General features: G+C 48.3%; 1 protein-coding gene across 1 annotated transcript in view; it reads right to left on the reverse strand.

Annotated features, from left to right (window-relative positions):
* Nucleotides 1–7840: 7840 nt before the first annotated feature.
* The window catches only part of prr36b (proline rich 36b), a 29552-nt gene continuing 23676 nt past the window's right edge, over nt 7841–13716 (reverse strand). Inside the window, exons 4-5 of the mRNA XM_053443826.1 lie at nt 12268–12491; nt 7841–12063 (exon numbers count right to left, since the gene is read on the reverse strand). Coding sequence (XP_053299801.1) covers nt 9044–12063; nt 12268–12491 — 3244 coding nt within the window. The 3' untranslated portion in view covers nt 7841–9043. The remainder of the gene's footprint in view (nt 12064–12267; nt 12492–13716) is intronic.

Raw genomic sequence — 13716 nt, forward strand, 5'->3', positions numbered from 1 at the left:
AAAACCTCCGACTGATGGAGGAGGAAACAAGTGTCCGGTCAAACCTCCATCACTGCGGCGAGACTTCCGACTCGGACCTTCACAATAAAAGTGAGCTGCAGGGAAAGAAAAACCTCCAGTGTAACTATTTATGATCTGGATCCAGATGTGGTTGTTTGAAGGAATAATAATGATAAGAAAAATAATAACAATGATAATAATACTGCTACTAATAATTATTATTATTATTATTATACTGCAAATATGATTAATAATAAGAATAATGATGATGATGATGATAATAATGATAACAATACTACTACTACTACTAATAAGAATTTGTATCGTTATAATAATAATGGTAAAGAATGACAAAATAGTTTGTTAATAGAGGACTCTTCAAAGTCAACATTACAAAGTGGTTTAAAATAATAATAATAATTGTTGACAAACTAATAGTAAAGTTTGAGATCTTGATTTAATCTGTAATTGTGCATTTTTTAAATTTCTCAATTATTTCAATGTCTTATTGCTTTTTTAATTTGTTTATTCTGTGTTTCTTGTATTTATCTTAATATTCCTTTATGTTATTTTAAGTCTGTTCTGCTCTTTGGTCAGCGATGGTCGTTTTAAACGTGTGTAAATAACTTTGACTTGACAATGAGACTTCACTGCATCTGCCTCGTTCCAGGGTCTCGGATTCCAAACTGCAGAAGCTTGTTCCCCTTTGGATCTTTAGGTTCTTTCAGCTGCTGGAACAGACAGAGTTCAGTCTGAGGACCTGAAGGTTTGTGCTGTTTGGTTCTAAAAGGTCAGAGATGAATCCTGCACAGAGACCATAGAGAACCTTAACAGTCAAATCTTAAAATCAGGGTGAGCCAGTGAGAACAGACTGAAACAGGTGACGTGGATGTTGTTGCTGTGATAAGTTTAAAAGTCCGACAGCTGAGTTCTGAAGATCCGGCTCATCGTTGCACCAGAACCTCACTGACCCACTTAGAGGTTCTTGACCTCTCTGGATGCTTTATAGGTATTATTAGAATAATTTGTGCCTAACAACTGACAAAGCCCATTTGTTTATTTGGCAGGAAGGATGCATGCTTTTATGCTGGAGCCGATGCACCACTTCCTGTGCTGGTGCTGTGGCTTTGTACAGGAAACCAGCAGCTGCAGAGAATCCCCAGTCTGAGACCTGTTGATCCACATCCACACTTTATCCATCCTGTAGATTCACTGGGTTCAGTGAAGATGCAGCTTCCTGGTGAGATGGAGACACAATGAACTGTGTGTCTTCTTCACATCACATCTTGAGGTGAGATGAGGTGTTCAAGAGCACTTCAGCAGGATGAGCACCCCCCCCCCCCCCCCCCCCCCACACACACACACACTTCCCCGGGGGTTGATGTGTATAAATTCATTTTCCTCTGACTCCTGTATCTGTTCTGTTCTGCAGAGTCACAGAGGAAATCCAACATGAACTGCACACACATGAATGAATGAAAGGACTCATTGCAACAGGAATCTAGTTCGGCAGCAACAGTATCACCACTGTATCTCCAGGGCTTCTCACAGATGTGATGGAGGCATGTGCTGGGAGAAACCCCCCCCCACACACACACACACAAACACCCATTCATCACACTGTCGCTGAAGTAAACAGCCACAGAGCTGTTTGCAGAACTCAGACAGTGTTTGTTATTAAGGAGCAGGGACACTGGAGGGCAGGGTTTAAACTCAGAGGAAGTCAATAACCTCATATTGAATCCAGCGCTGCAGTAAAATGTATGAATTATGTGTTAATTTTTACACAACACTTAGCAAACCTGAGTGTTGTTAAAGAAACCAGAGAAATCTAAATTTAACCCACTGAAATCCCTCCATAGCATCAGAAAACATAAAGGAAATTAAACATTAAAACAAATATTGAATCAAAAAAGCCCCACTGCTTTTCAACAAATGTTTTTTTAATGATTTGTTTCATCCAATATTGTAAACCCCGTTATTTTAATAATGAGTTGTATCTTTTAAACACCTTTAGATTAAAATTCAGACACAATGGTTAAAAATAGGTTAAATGTTTTTATGAATATTAAAATGTATGATAGGGCGGGACAGTGGTACAGCGGTACAGTGGTCAGCACTGTCCCAACAAGCAGGTTCTCGGTTCCTGTGAAGTTCTCATGTTCTCCCTGTGTGAGTGTTCTCTGGTTCTCCAGGTTCCTCCCACAGTCCGGACACCTGCAGGTTCCTGGGACTCTGAATGGTTGTGTGTCTCTCTCTGTGTGTTTGTCCTGTGAGTCTCTGGTGAACCTGCTCAGGACGAACCTCACCTCTGGTCCGGTTTCATCTGGTTTCAGCTGCAGCTCGTCCCACGACCCGCAAACATCATTTAATCATCTGAACATAACCAGAAGACAATGGACGGATGCAGTAACAGCTCCGCGCCAGTAGGGGATGCTGCAGCCCTTCAACACGCCTCCCTCCAGGGTCAGTGTTTAGATGTGTGATGATGTTGCATCTTTAACATGTTACATTTTATTATCCAATAGTGATGATGAGGTTTGTGACTCTATCAGCCCGCCCCCCCCCCCCCCGTCCCTTTAACACTATCAACAAAATCAATATTATCATGACTGAGGTCGTTTGTCTCTTGTGGATTCATGAGATTCAGTGTTTTATTGACCTCTGACCTCATAATGTCGACTCCACTGTGGCTTCATCTTAACAGAGACACATCAGAACTGATTCAGGGTCAGTTAGCTGCAGCCTGATTGGATCTGAGACGACTGACGGAGGAAGTCTCCTGATGATCAGTCACTGGACCTGAGGTTTTTATGGATCTGCACTAAAACAAAGAAACTAATGAGCTCCTGGTGGAGGAGACAATACGTCAATATCACTGATGCTTCACGTGTTCTTTCTCTTTCTCTTATTCCATCAATTATCATTTTAATAAATTTGACAAACGGCAACACAACAGATTTCACGTCCTTTTATTTTTGGCGCGCAGCAGAGATTTGTCACATTTCTTTCTAAAAACTGTTAAAAACACAACGACACCACAACAGGAGCTGCTGCAGTAAACAGGACGATGATGGTAAAACATTCATAGGACAAATATTAAAATATGAATAATTCAGACACAATATTACTTGTATGATATGAAAATGAATGTAAAAGTTACACAAGAGTTTAATATACCAACTAAATTAGAACATAGGTTAATAGATATAATTATAATCGCATGCAGAGTTATTGCTATTAGCTGTGCTCGCACACACGAGGTTTAACCTCAGGAGAGTCTGATGCTGTAGCAGCTGGTCACACAAACACAATGTGATAGAACATGCACACAACGTGGCTGCAGTATAAACCAGGTAGAAAACTATATATATATGTACACGCTGCTTTCAAATGGCATAAATATTAAATAGGGATTCTCTTGATTCATATAAAAACGTGCACGTTACCGATATGAGAGCACAGGGGAGAGATTCGACCAACAGGGGGCAGTGTTGTTAGATGTTATTTTCATACAATCTCAGCCACACCTCGACTGTTCAGACACAAAGAGAAACAGGTGCTTTCTCTGTCTACACGCACACACACATGCACACACACACACAGACACACACAGGCGCACACACACACAGACAGGCATACAGACACACAGACACAGAGACAGAGACAGAGACACACACACAATAAATCACAGTTATTGATATAAGATGATTTCCTGATATGTTCTAATCACCTGTTGTTCTGATATATTGCACAAATCACAGTGTATATATAAATGTGGAAGCTCTTAATTGTTGTATATGACGATAGTGAACACATATGAAGTATGACGAGCCCCCCCCGAACACACTCACCCATCCAGAGCAGCACATTGTCTCACCCCTCGATGACATCACCCAGTAACCCCGGAGACTCCCTGAATACAGGCCCACCCAGGAAGTGAGGTTACAACTTTGGAATGTGAGAGGGACGACAACAACCCCCCCTCGACCAGCACCCTCGACCCCCCCCCCCTCCACCCAGTCCAGCACCCCCTCCTCTCATCTCCCTGCCCCCTTCACAGCACAACAAGGAGGGCCCTCTTCTCCCTCTTGTCCCCCCCCCGACCCCTCTTCTTCCATGACTGACGGCTCTATTAAGTCCAAACCTGGAAAAGTCCCATTTATTGACTGGGTGACGTGAGCGGGTGAGGGAGGGAGGGAGGGAGGGAGGATGGAGGGGTGAGGCTATATGGCAGCAGCAGCAGCATCTTCCCATCAGGTTTCATCACAACACAAACACACATGTTTGAAACATGTTATACAACTGGGCCACTTACCTGTGTCAACACATGGGCCCGGACAGAAAAACTGAAGAAACAACAAGTGCAATTTGTCATAGCATCGTTAGATCCCTCGTGTGAGAGGGGGGGGTGGGGGGGGGGGGGGGCTTCAGTGTGAAGGCTGATAATACAGGAGCAATAATAATAATAATAATGTCTGTGTGGTCACGTGATGATCCCTCTACAACTTGATCACCTCTCTCATTCTGTAAAGTGTCTTTAGATCCGACTGCTCTGTGTGTTGTGTTGTTTTCAGTACAAACACAAATCGGTCACTAGTTTCAGTCTTGGCTGCATCATTTCATTTCCATAATTAAAGGGACAGGTCATCATTTAGGGAGATGTGCTCATTGGCTGGTTCTCCGGTGGAGACTTGGGTGAGAGAATCAATCCCTCGCCCACATCTGGCTGTTAGCTTAGCATAACGACTGGAAATCAAGAATCAGCTACTGTGGAACTGAAGGAAACAACAAAGTGTTATTACTGTGGACGTTGTGTTTTCTTTTCAGGTTGTTTAACTTTACAATTTATAACTCAATGACAAATGTTTGAGGAATGATATATCAGAGTTTGTGCAATTTGGTGCAGATCCAAATCAAAATCCAGATCTAGTGAATTTAAATGTTGTTTCATAAGAACTTAATCACTATGAAAACAAAAGTGAAAAAGTTACTGTTTGTGTTTTATGTGGGGTGGCCATTATATATGTATGCTAAGCTAACTAGCTTCAAGACTAGTCCATGCACAGTGGAATCAATCTTCTCATCCAGTTCTCCACCAGAGAGCCAATCAGCACATGTCTCTAAATGTCCTGTGATGATGGACCTGTTGGTTCCTCAGTGTTGAGTCTCCACCTCCACCACCGTCCAGTCTCCAGGGGGGGAGCTGCCCTGACTGTCCGGGGAGTAGCTGCTGACGGAGGTGACTGTAGCGACGGGGGGGCTGAACTGCGGCAGCATGTTGGGCCACATGCTGCTCTCCAGGGGGCTCAGGGTGCCCCCAGCCCCAACGGGGAGGAGGAGGAGAGGGGGGCAGCCTCCGTCCCCGGACAGCATCAAGGTCTGGTTGATGAGCTGCTGCACCATGTCCACCTTCTTGTTCCACTCCAGTTCCTGTGGAGGCACCGGACGCAGCTGCCTGTTGAACTCCAGGGCGGAGGGGGGGCCCCTCCCCACCACTTGTTTGTTCCGGTTGTCTCCTCTGGCCTCGTCCTCCTCGTCGCTGGTCTCCATGGCCTCATAGATGGTGCAGAGGCCCGAGGACGGAGAGAGCATGACCCCGGTCGGGCTCCTCCTCAGCTGCTGCTGCTGCTGGACGTGTTTCTGCTGCATGCGGTACTGCTGCTCCAGCTCCAGCTGCCACTGGAGAACCTGCCGGCGCTGGCGGTGCTCCTGCTGCTGCTGCTGGAGCTGCAGCTGCAGGAGCTCCTTGCGTTGCATCTCCAGCTGCCTCTGCTGGTCCAGCCTCAGCCGCTCCTCCTCCAGCCACTGCCTCTTCTGCCTCTCCTGCTCCTGCCGGTGCTGCATCTCCCTCAGCTTCAGTTGGTGCTCCTCCAGCCTCTTCAGCTGCTCTCCACCAGCAGCTCCACTGGTCTCTATCAAAGGAGGAGGGGGCGCAAGGTTGGCAAAATGTGCCGCAAGACTCGGATCGATGGGCCTCCTGTTTCCTGGGACCAAAGCCAAGTAGTGGCCGTTGGCTACAGGGCCGGGGGTCATGAGGTTCTGGTTCTCGTTGTCTTCCTGGGAGTGGGCTCCATCCCCTTCTTCTCTCTTCTCGTCTCCTGTGAGACAGTCAAGATCACTTGTTGCATCCAGTGGAGATGCATGCATCAACAGGGTGGAACAACAACAGGGACCAGGAGGAGCAGGGTTCAGGAGACATCTGACAAGAGGGCGGAGAAGGTAGAACGCAAAAAGAAACGGGAGGGGGGGGGGGGGGGGGTCCTCAAAAATAAAGTGACATTCATGACAGAGGAACTGTAGCAACAAACCAGGAAACAGGAACACAGCATAAGGTGCAAGGTGTTTTCTCTCTGAAGTTGCATTTCCGTTAGAAAAACATGTTTTACTGTAAATCTATTTTAATAATGTAAACTACAGCACATCCCACGTAAAGGTAGAAGAATACTGAGGTTACCGTGCAGGACAGAAGTCGTACAGACAAAGTACAGAAGACACAACATGTACTTGAAGAGACAAATGAACACAGGGAATCAAACTCAACACAAACATCACACAGAAAAGACTGAACGTGTGTTTATGTATTGTACGCTTTGTTTAACTGAAAGTTCTGAAGCTGATTCATTTCATTTTGGGCGCCTCTATTAAACTTCATATTGTCAAATGTCTCAAAACACAAACCTGAATCAGGACTCACACAGTCTCAGGAATTCATTCACTATCAAAGCTGCACGTTGGGAGGAGAGTCAGGTACAGGGTGTGTGTGTGTGTGTGTGTGTCTGTGAGAGGTCAGGTGTGTTTCCATTCGAGGGTTTTGATGAAGAGGAGCAGGCGGGTACGAGAGGGAGAAGAGTGTTCGGTCTTCTTTGGTCAACATTGGGATGCAAGGACAGAGAGGAGGTGTTGCAGGATGTTCGTGTGCACGTTGGTTGAACTTTACAGATCTGAGCACGTTTCACCTCGTTGTGAGAGAAGAGCTGTGTTAGAGATTCCCTGTGAGGTCTTTGACCACTAGAGGGGAGGAACAGTTTGTAAAGAGGGCCCCTGTCTGGTTCGTGTAATGTCGGCTGCTGGTTTTACACCACACTGCGCCAAGAATGTGGAAATCTTGGAGCAACTCTGCTGTCGTCTGGCGCAGAATGAGCCTCTGGGAGCAAACAGCCAGAACTTTGGGTCTTTCAGTGCAGACAGAAGAAAAGAGGTCAACACTCTGTCTTCCACTCTGTTTACACTCTGAACTGTTCTATTACACACGTTTCTACACCCTAAACAAACTGTGGGACTTTTTGTCTCAACTCCAGATTCTTCAGATTCAGATGTAGAATATGTTTCTAGAGTTTAACGGTGTTGGAAAGGCCAACGTGAATGTTAACAATTAATCATTTAAAAATATTTGGCTTTGCAAATATACCTCAACACAAATTGTTGGACCTCAGGGATACTTAAAAAACAGAGTACACGTTTGTCTGGTCATAAAAAACCTCCACAGGGCATCTTCACATGAGCCTCACTGACCGAACGTGTGTTATCAGTGTCATGTTGTTCAGCTTTGTGTTGAATCTGAATCCGTGAATGTGTCTTGGACGCACAAAGCATGCTGGAGTAGAACAAGGCACCGGGACGCCATCGCCTCATCGACTTTGACCAAAATTCCATTTGAGATACAACATCGTCGTACAATGTTGCATCACTTCCTGTTTACCAGTTATTCCCATGGTGAATAATGGGGAGGAACCACGGGGAGGATCAGTTGTGTAGACACACGAGTACACAGCGATTCAAACACAAGGACAGTAAGTTCATGCTGGAGCCACAGGGGAAATAAGAAACAGGAACAAAATGCCTTGCAAGGATGTTTTAATGGAATTTTGAAAGATAACCTAGTGTGAACCATTCATTGATGAACATGTCTAGTGTAGAATTGTTTCAAATTCAAGGTAGTACACAGTCTCTTTGTTAGTTAAACATGCAATATACTGTTGAAATAGTAAACCAAACGCTGACCAGGAGAAACCTCTCAGCGAATGTAAAGCTGTGTTGGACAATGCAGGGTCTCATCACAAATAATGGGCTAGTTGTTAGATCCGCTAACTGAGGCCGGAAGAGAAGCCACGTAAAAACCAAAAGCCTGAAACACAAACTGTACGTGACTGCACGTTACACCTTAACCACCTCCTGACGCACACATTAAAAAACTTCACCAACTGCAATCTAACACTCCCATACCTAACACATCTGCACGGGCCGGCAGCCCTGTTAATAACTAGCCTTTTATTCTGAAAAGCTAAAAGTCTTGAAACAGGAACACAACCTTGAAAAAAGTAGCATGTGACTATCACTACGGTGCTGTTGAACATGAAGCGTGTGTACACAGGGCAGGGAGGACCGGGGGTCTGCACCGCGGGGGGGAATCTGCGCTTATCGAGGAAACCGATTGGCTTTGATGAACTTCAAAGAGTCGAGAGTTGACGCCTCAGTTCCCTCGATAATCGTAAAAACCCTGTTTCGCAGAACAGACTCCCGGTTTCAACAGAACGGAACAAAACAAAAAAACAACAAATAAGCAAATACAAAACAAAAATAACCACAAAAAAAAAAAGTCATTGACATTTGTTCGGTAAAAACAGTAGGATAAATACACAATGAGTCCATTTCATTCCATCAATTTTTTTTTCTTTTTCGGTTTAAACGCTCAGTCACATTGGACCAATCAGTCAGTACCCCATCGGGGGCTACAGGATATGCAGTGTTACTTAAAAAGAACATTCTACTAGAAAATGGTAGTAGCTATTGTACAGAAAGGAGTTTAAGCCAGACACTCATAACCAGGATCATAACAGTATGAAAGAGGGAGGCTTCACTTAAAGTTTGCTACAGTCATTTTTCCTCATCTCCTCTCTTTTGATTTTTTAAAATCATTTCCTACAATCTGGCGCTCCTCTGTTTCTCCTTCTAAGCCATCTAACTCAACTGGAGAGGAAACAGACAACAGGTAAGGGGAGGGCTGTGGGGAAAAGGTGCATTCCAGGGTAATAGCAGGGACTTATACGTTACCTGCAAGAAAACTATCAGTCTTATCACAAATGGTTGAGTAGTACGGGGGCTGGCTATCGTCGGTGTCCCCGGACTCCTGGGCCCCGAAGTGGTGACTGGACCCCAGTGGATCGACCCCCCCGAGGTGGTCTCCTGCAACCTTTCCGCCCAGCATGTAGTGGTGCTCGTCTAGGCTGGGCGCCATTCCTCCTGGAAGGCCCAGTGGCATCAGGTCCACAGGTCGCCCCAGCAGGTCGTCTGCGTAGGCGGTGGCGGCCGCCGATGGCAGGGTCAGCTCCTTGATGAAGGACGGGTCCTTGGCCTCCTCGGGCAGCTGCTCCTCGTTCTCCAGGGAGAAGATCCCCGGGCTCTTTCCGCAGCTCTCGGCCATGGAGTGGGCGTTGGAGTTGGACGTGGTGCAGTCGAAGCCATAAGACGCCACAGAGTGGGCCGACTGGGGAGTGGCTCCGCCTCCGTCCTCTTCGCAGTCTCCAGCGGCTGCTGCCTCCTCATCCTCGTCGAGAGCTGGCAGATTACAGTTTGGAGTGGGGCTTTCAAATCCAGCACTCTCATCCATCATCATCGGTGCGTCTGGGTCGTTGATCTGCATCTCACCCTCAGTATCACTGGCCTCGTCTTCCGAGGTGGAGGGGGAGGAAGGGGCCGATGCTGGAGCAGTTGGGGGTCCGGTTCCTAGGACCTCGTCGGCAGGGAGCGTCTCGGCCTCCTCCTCTTCTCCATCACCTTTCTCCAAGTGGATGCCCAGGTCCTGCTCCATGTCAGGCTGGACTGAAGCAGGCACCGGGGTGTGCTGCTTGTCAGAGCGCGACTCCACCCCAGAGCTGCTGTCGTAGTCCCGGAGCTCCTCTGGCGTGCTGGTGTCACTCTGAGCAGATAGACCTGTGCCACTCTTAGACATGCCCATAGCCGGGCCAGCCAGAAGGTCCTGTTCCTCCTCGGAGCCCTTCATCTCCTCGTGGGCTGACTGGAGCTGCCGGGCCTCTGGCTGAGGAACGAAGGAAGGGCCACTGCCGTCAAAACATGTCTGGGCAGGAGACTGAGTTGGGGTTTCAGACTCGGCTGCCCCATGGTCGGACACCGGGCTGGGGGAGGAGACAGGGAGCAGTGGGGCTGGTTGACCCCAGGTATCGGCGAAGGGGTTGGTCTGGCCCCAGGAGGCGGCTGGGGGGATGCTGGGGGGAGGAGCAGAGCGATTGAGGTTGTCTGAATGCTCCTCCTCATTGAAGTCATCTTCATCTACGTTTCCACAGCTCTCTGTGACGCCTTCACTGTGCATCTCTACATCCTCATCGTCCTCCTCGTCATGCTCCTGCTGCTGGAACACCTTGTGACGCTCCTCTATCCTCTCTGAACTCAAGTCCATATCATCCACCCGCTCATCCTCTTCGTCCTCGTCCTCCTCTTCTTCATTGGCCAGGGTTTCCACGTTGGGCGAACCCATGAGATTACCATCTCCCTCGGAGCCACGGAGGCTTGAATCGATCATGGCATCCGAGCTCTGGGTGCCCTCTAAGATGGCTGTGTGCTGGGTGCTGCTGAGGTCAGAGACTCCCTGCTGCCGGCTGCTGGTGCAGCTGCTCACGTCCTCCGAGTCCAACCCGGACAGGAGGTCGTCACCGTGCCAGCCCGCCGAACCCCCGAAGGCTGAGGAGCGGACCTGGAACTCCTCAGAGGGCTGGGAAGTGCTCATGTCAGTGGTGAAGGACAAAGGCTGATGGCCTAGTCTCCTCTGCTCCTCATCTTCATCCTCCTCCTCCTCATCGTCATCCTCATTGATCTCTTCATCAGCCTTTTCCACTGCCTCCTCCTTTTCATGAGGGGAGGTCAGGTCCCTGGGGCTGAAATCGTCCAAGGGCGAGACAGCGAACAAGGGGCTTTGTGCCTTCATGTTAAAGGCCTCTGCAGATGGAGCTGTGGAGGGAGGCATGAACATGATCTTCTCCTCCTCTTCGTCGTCATCTTCCTCCTCCTCCTCCTCCTCATCCTCCTCCTCCTCCCTCGTCTCATGTGAGAATCGTTCTTTATTCTCCCTCTCCTCTTCAGTCTGGAAGTTCATCCTGCCGACTGTGCTCTCTGAGGCAAAGTCAGACGAGGCCACGTGCTGGTTCGAGTCCCAGGGGTCGGACTGAAAGTGCATGTCCAGCCCAGAGGAAGCGTTCTGTGGCTCTCTGACTGGAGAAACTGGGCCTGGTGGGGAGCAAGGAGGAGACATGACAGTCGTTCCCAAGGAAGGAACCGACTCCTGGAATTTGAAAAGGTCCATCTGGGCCGACACGGGGACACTGGAGGCTTGATCGTGGAAAGAATCAGCTCCTAGGTCTTCCTCTAATGACAGCTGAGACAGTGGTTCTGCAAGGGGTTCTGGAGATGGTTGTTTAACAGGTACTGGTTCATAAAGAGGCTCAGGTGTTTCCTCTCGTATGGGTTCTGGGGTTGGCTCTCGAGCGGGTTCTGGTGTTGGCTCTCGAGCAGGCTCTGGTGTTGGTTCACGTACAGGTTCTGGTTCTGGTACTGCTGTGGGCTCGAAGGCTTTTTCTTGTACTGCTTCAGGAGTTGTAGCAGTCACCTCCACAGCTACGTCAGCGAGTGGTTCTGGTTCTGGTTCCTCTGAAACGGCGATGGCAGCTGCAGCCGTAGCAATCGAGGCCGCAGCAGCTACAGCGGCGGCAATTTCCACTTCAGGTTGGGCAGCTGTTGTCGCTTTGGGGCCACGCTTCACCGGGGTGGGGGTGCTGCTGCCCACAGTTTTCTTGGGGGTGGGGGTCTTGGCTCCAGCCGATTTGGAGACGGGCGGTTTGTAAGGTGTGGACTTACTCTCTAGTGGTTTCGGGCGGGTGGGTGTCTTTGAGTCCACAGACTTGGTGGTGGCACTTGTAGGCTTTTTGGTGGGGGTGTCTGATTTTGAGGCTGTTTTGGGGGTCTCCGGTTTGGCGCCCTTTGAAGTGATTGGGGCGCGGGTGAGAGGAGAATCTGCCGCCTTTCTGAGTGGGGTTGATGGTTTGGTAACATCTAGGAGGAGAACAGAGAACAGGTAATGGTTAAACAGTTTCATAATGAAACTGAAACACAGAATTTTATGATCCACACAAAAGACCGAAGCTCATTACTTAAACATTCCGTAGTGATGTCACTGATTTTAGTTTAAGGATGAAAATGTTTGTGATTTTTATTGTCATGCTTACAGCTCATACATGATCATGACATCATCTTTACCTTTCTTCACAGGGGTTGAGTTCCTGGATGTTTGTGATGTGGGAGCTTTGCCACCAGAGGGGGTCGAGGAGGTTGGTTTGGCGGCAGCCGGCTTGGCGGCGGAGGACGGGGTTCTCGGGGTGGGGGGTTTGGAGGCAGCGGGGGAGCTCTTGGCTGCACCGGCGAGGGGCTGCCGGGCTGCGCCTGTGGCTGGACGAGATGACGCCGATGTGCCGGTTGTCGGCCTGAAGTGAAGAAGACAAAGAATGTGGTTAACAGACTTTCTTCATCATAGATATCAGTGCACATGTTCTTTCTAGATCATGATCTCTCTGCTGGTCCGTTCTTAGTTGTACAATCATTCAAAATCCCTGTGAGACGGACATATACAAATGAGCTCAACAAGATGGCGAGTTCACTTTTGACATTAATTGAAGGTGACTCAAGCATTTGAGTTGACAAGCCCCTCACAGCGAGAAGGAAACATCAGGTCTCACTCCACCCATGTGCTGGTCAGCGCTCAGAGGGATGTGACAGGGAGCAGCACTGTGATGTCTCACTCATTAGTCAGATCCAGAAGACAGACCCCAGGACAGAGAACAGACACCATCAAGGAGGTTTGCAAAGCTTGCAGGACTGAAACCATACGAGGGCTTGGAGGCTTTTCACCTCACAAAGAGAGGACAGAACATCCTTAATGACCTTCATTACCTTTACAGATGAAGCATCAGTCTCAACACAGTGAGTTGTTGATGACCACCTACTCAACGACTGGAGGGAAGATGCACAGCCCTAATTATGGCAGAATGTGCAAAGGAGGAAAATCCGGAGAGGAAACAATTATCTTAGGATGAAAAAGACGATCTCCTCCAGCCTTATTAATATGTGAAGGACAAACTAATGAACATGTCTGGACCTAATTGACCATCTATAGACACTTCAGCTTTCAGATATGAACAACATGCTGCACAAACTAGTTGTTTACAAGCGTGACCTTGCCTCCAGTGAATCAGCATCTGAAATGTTATTAAAAACAGACTCAGGCCCGGCTCATTTGTCCACAACCCTAGTACAAACTCCCCTGAGAGCCTATGAAGCGCTGAAGTTTGGAACGTGAGTCACGAGGCGCCCAAACCCCCGGGGAACCCCTGCCCCTGATCTCGTGTCCATATCCGCCGTCGACACCTGGGGCGGTATGCATCAGCCTGCCTGCCTGGCCCAGGATCTGGCTTCCCTGTCCCGTCTGAGTGAAGTAACCTACATCCAGTAGTTCTGACAGCGCTGTGGTGTGCAATCTCCCAGGCCCATGCTACACCAACTGCCTGCTTCTAAATAAAGAATCGAGTTAGCACTGGCAGAAACGAGAACAAGCGGGAGGTAGAGGGAGAGAGTGAAGACGGCTGGGAGGACATTAATCTTTAATACTGAAAGGAGAATAAAAATAACTCCAAATGTGCCGAGTTTGAACCG

The sequence above is a fragment of the Pleuronectes platessa genome, chromosome 16 (genome assembly GCF_947347685.1).
Source record: "Pleuronectes platessa chromosome 16, fPlePla1.1, whole genome shotgun sequence".
Classification (NCBI taxonomy): domain Eukaryota; kingdom Metazoa; phylum Chordata; class Actinopteri; order Pleuronectiformes; family Pleuronectidae; genus Pleuronectes; species Pleuronectes platessa.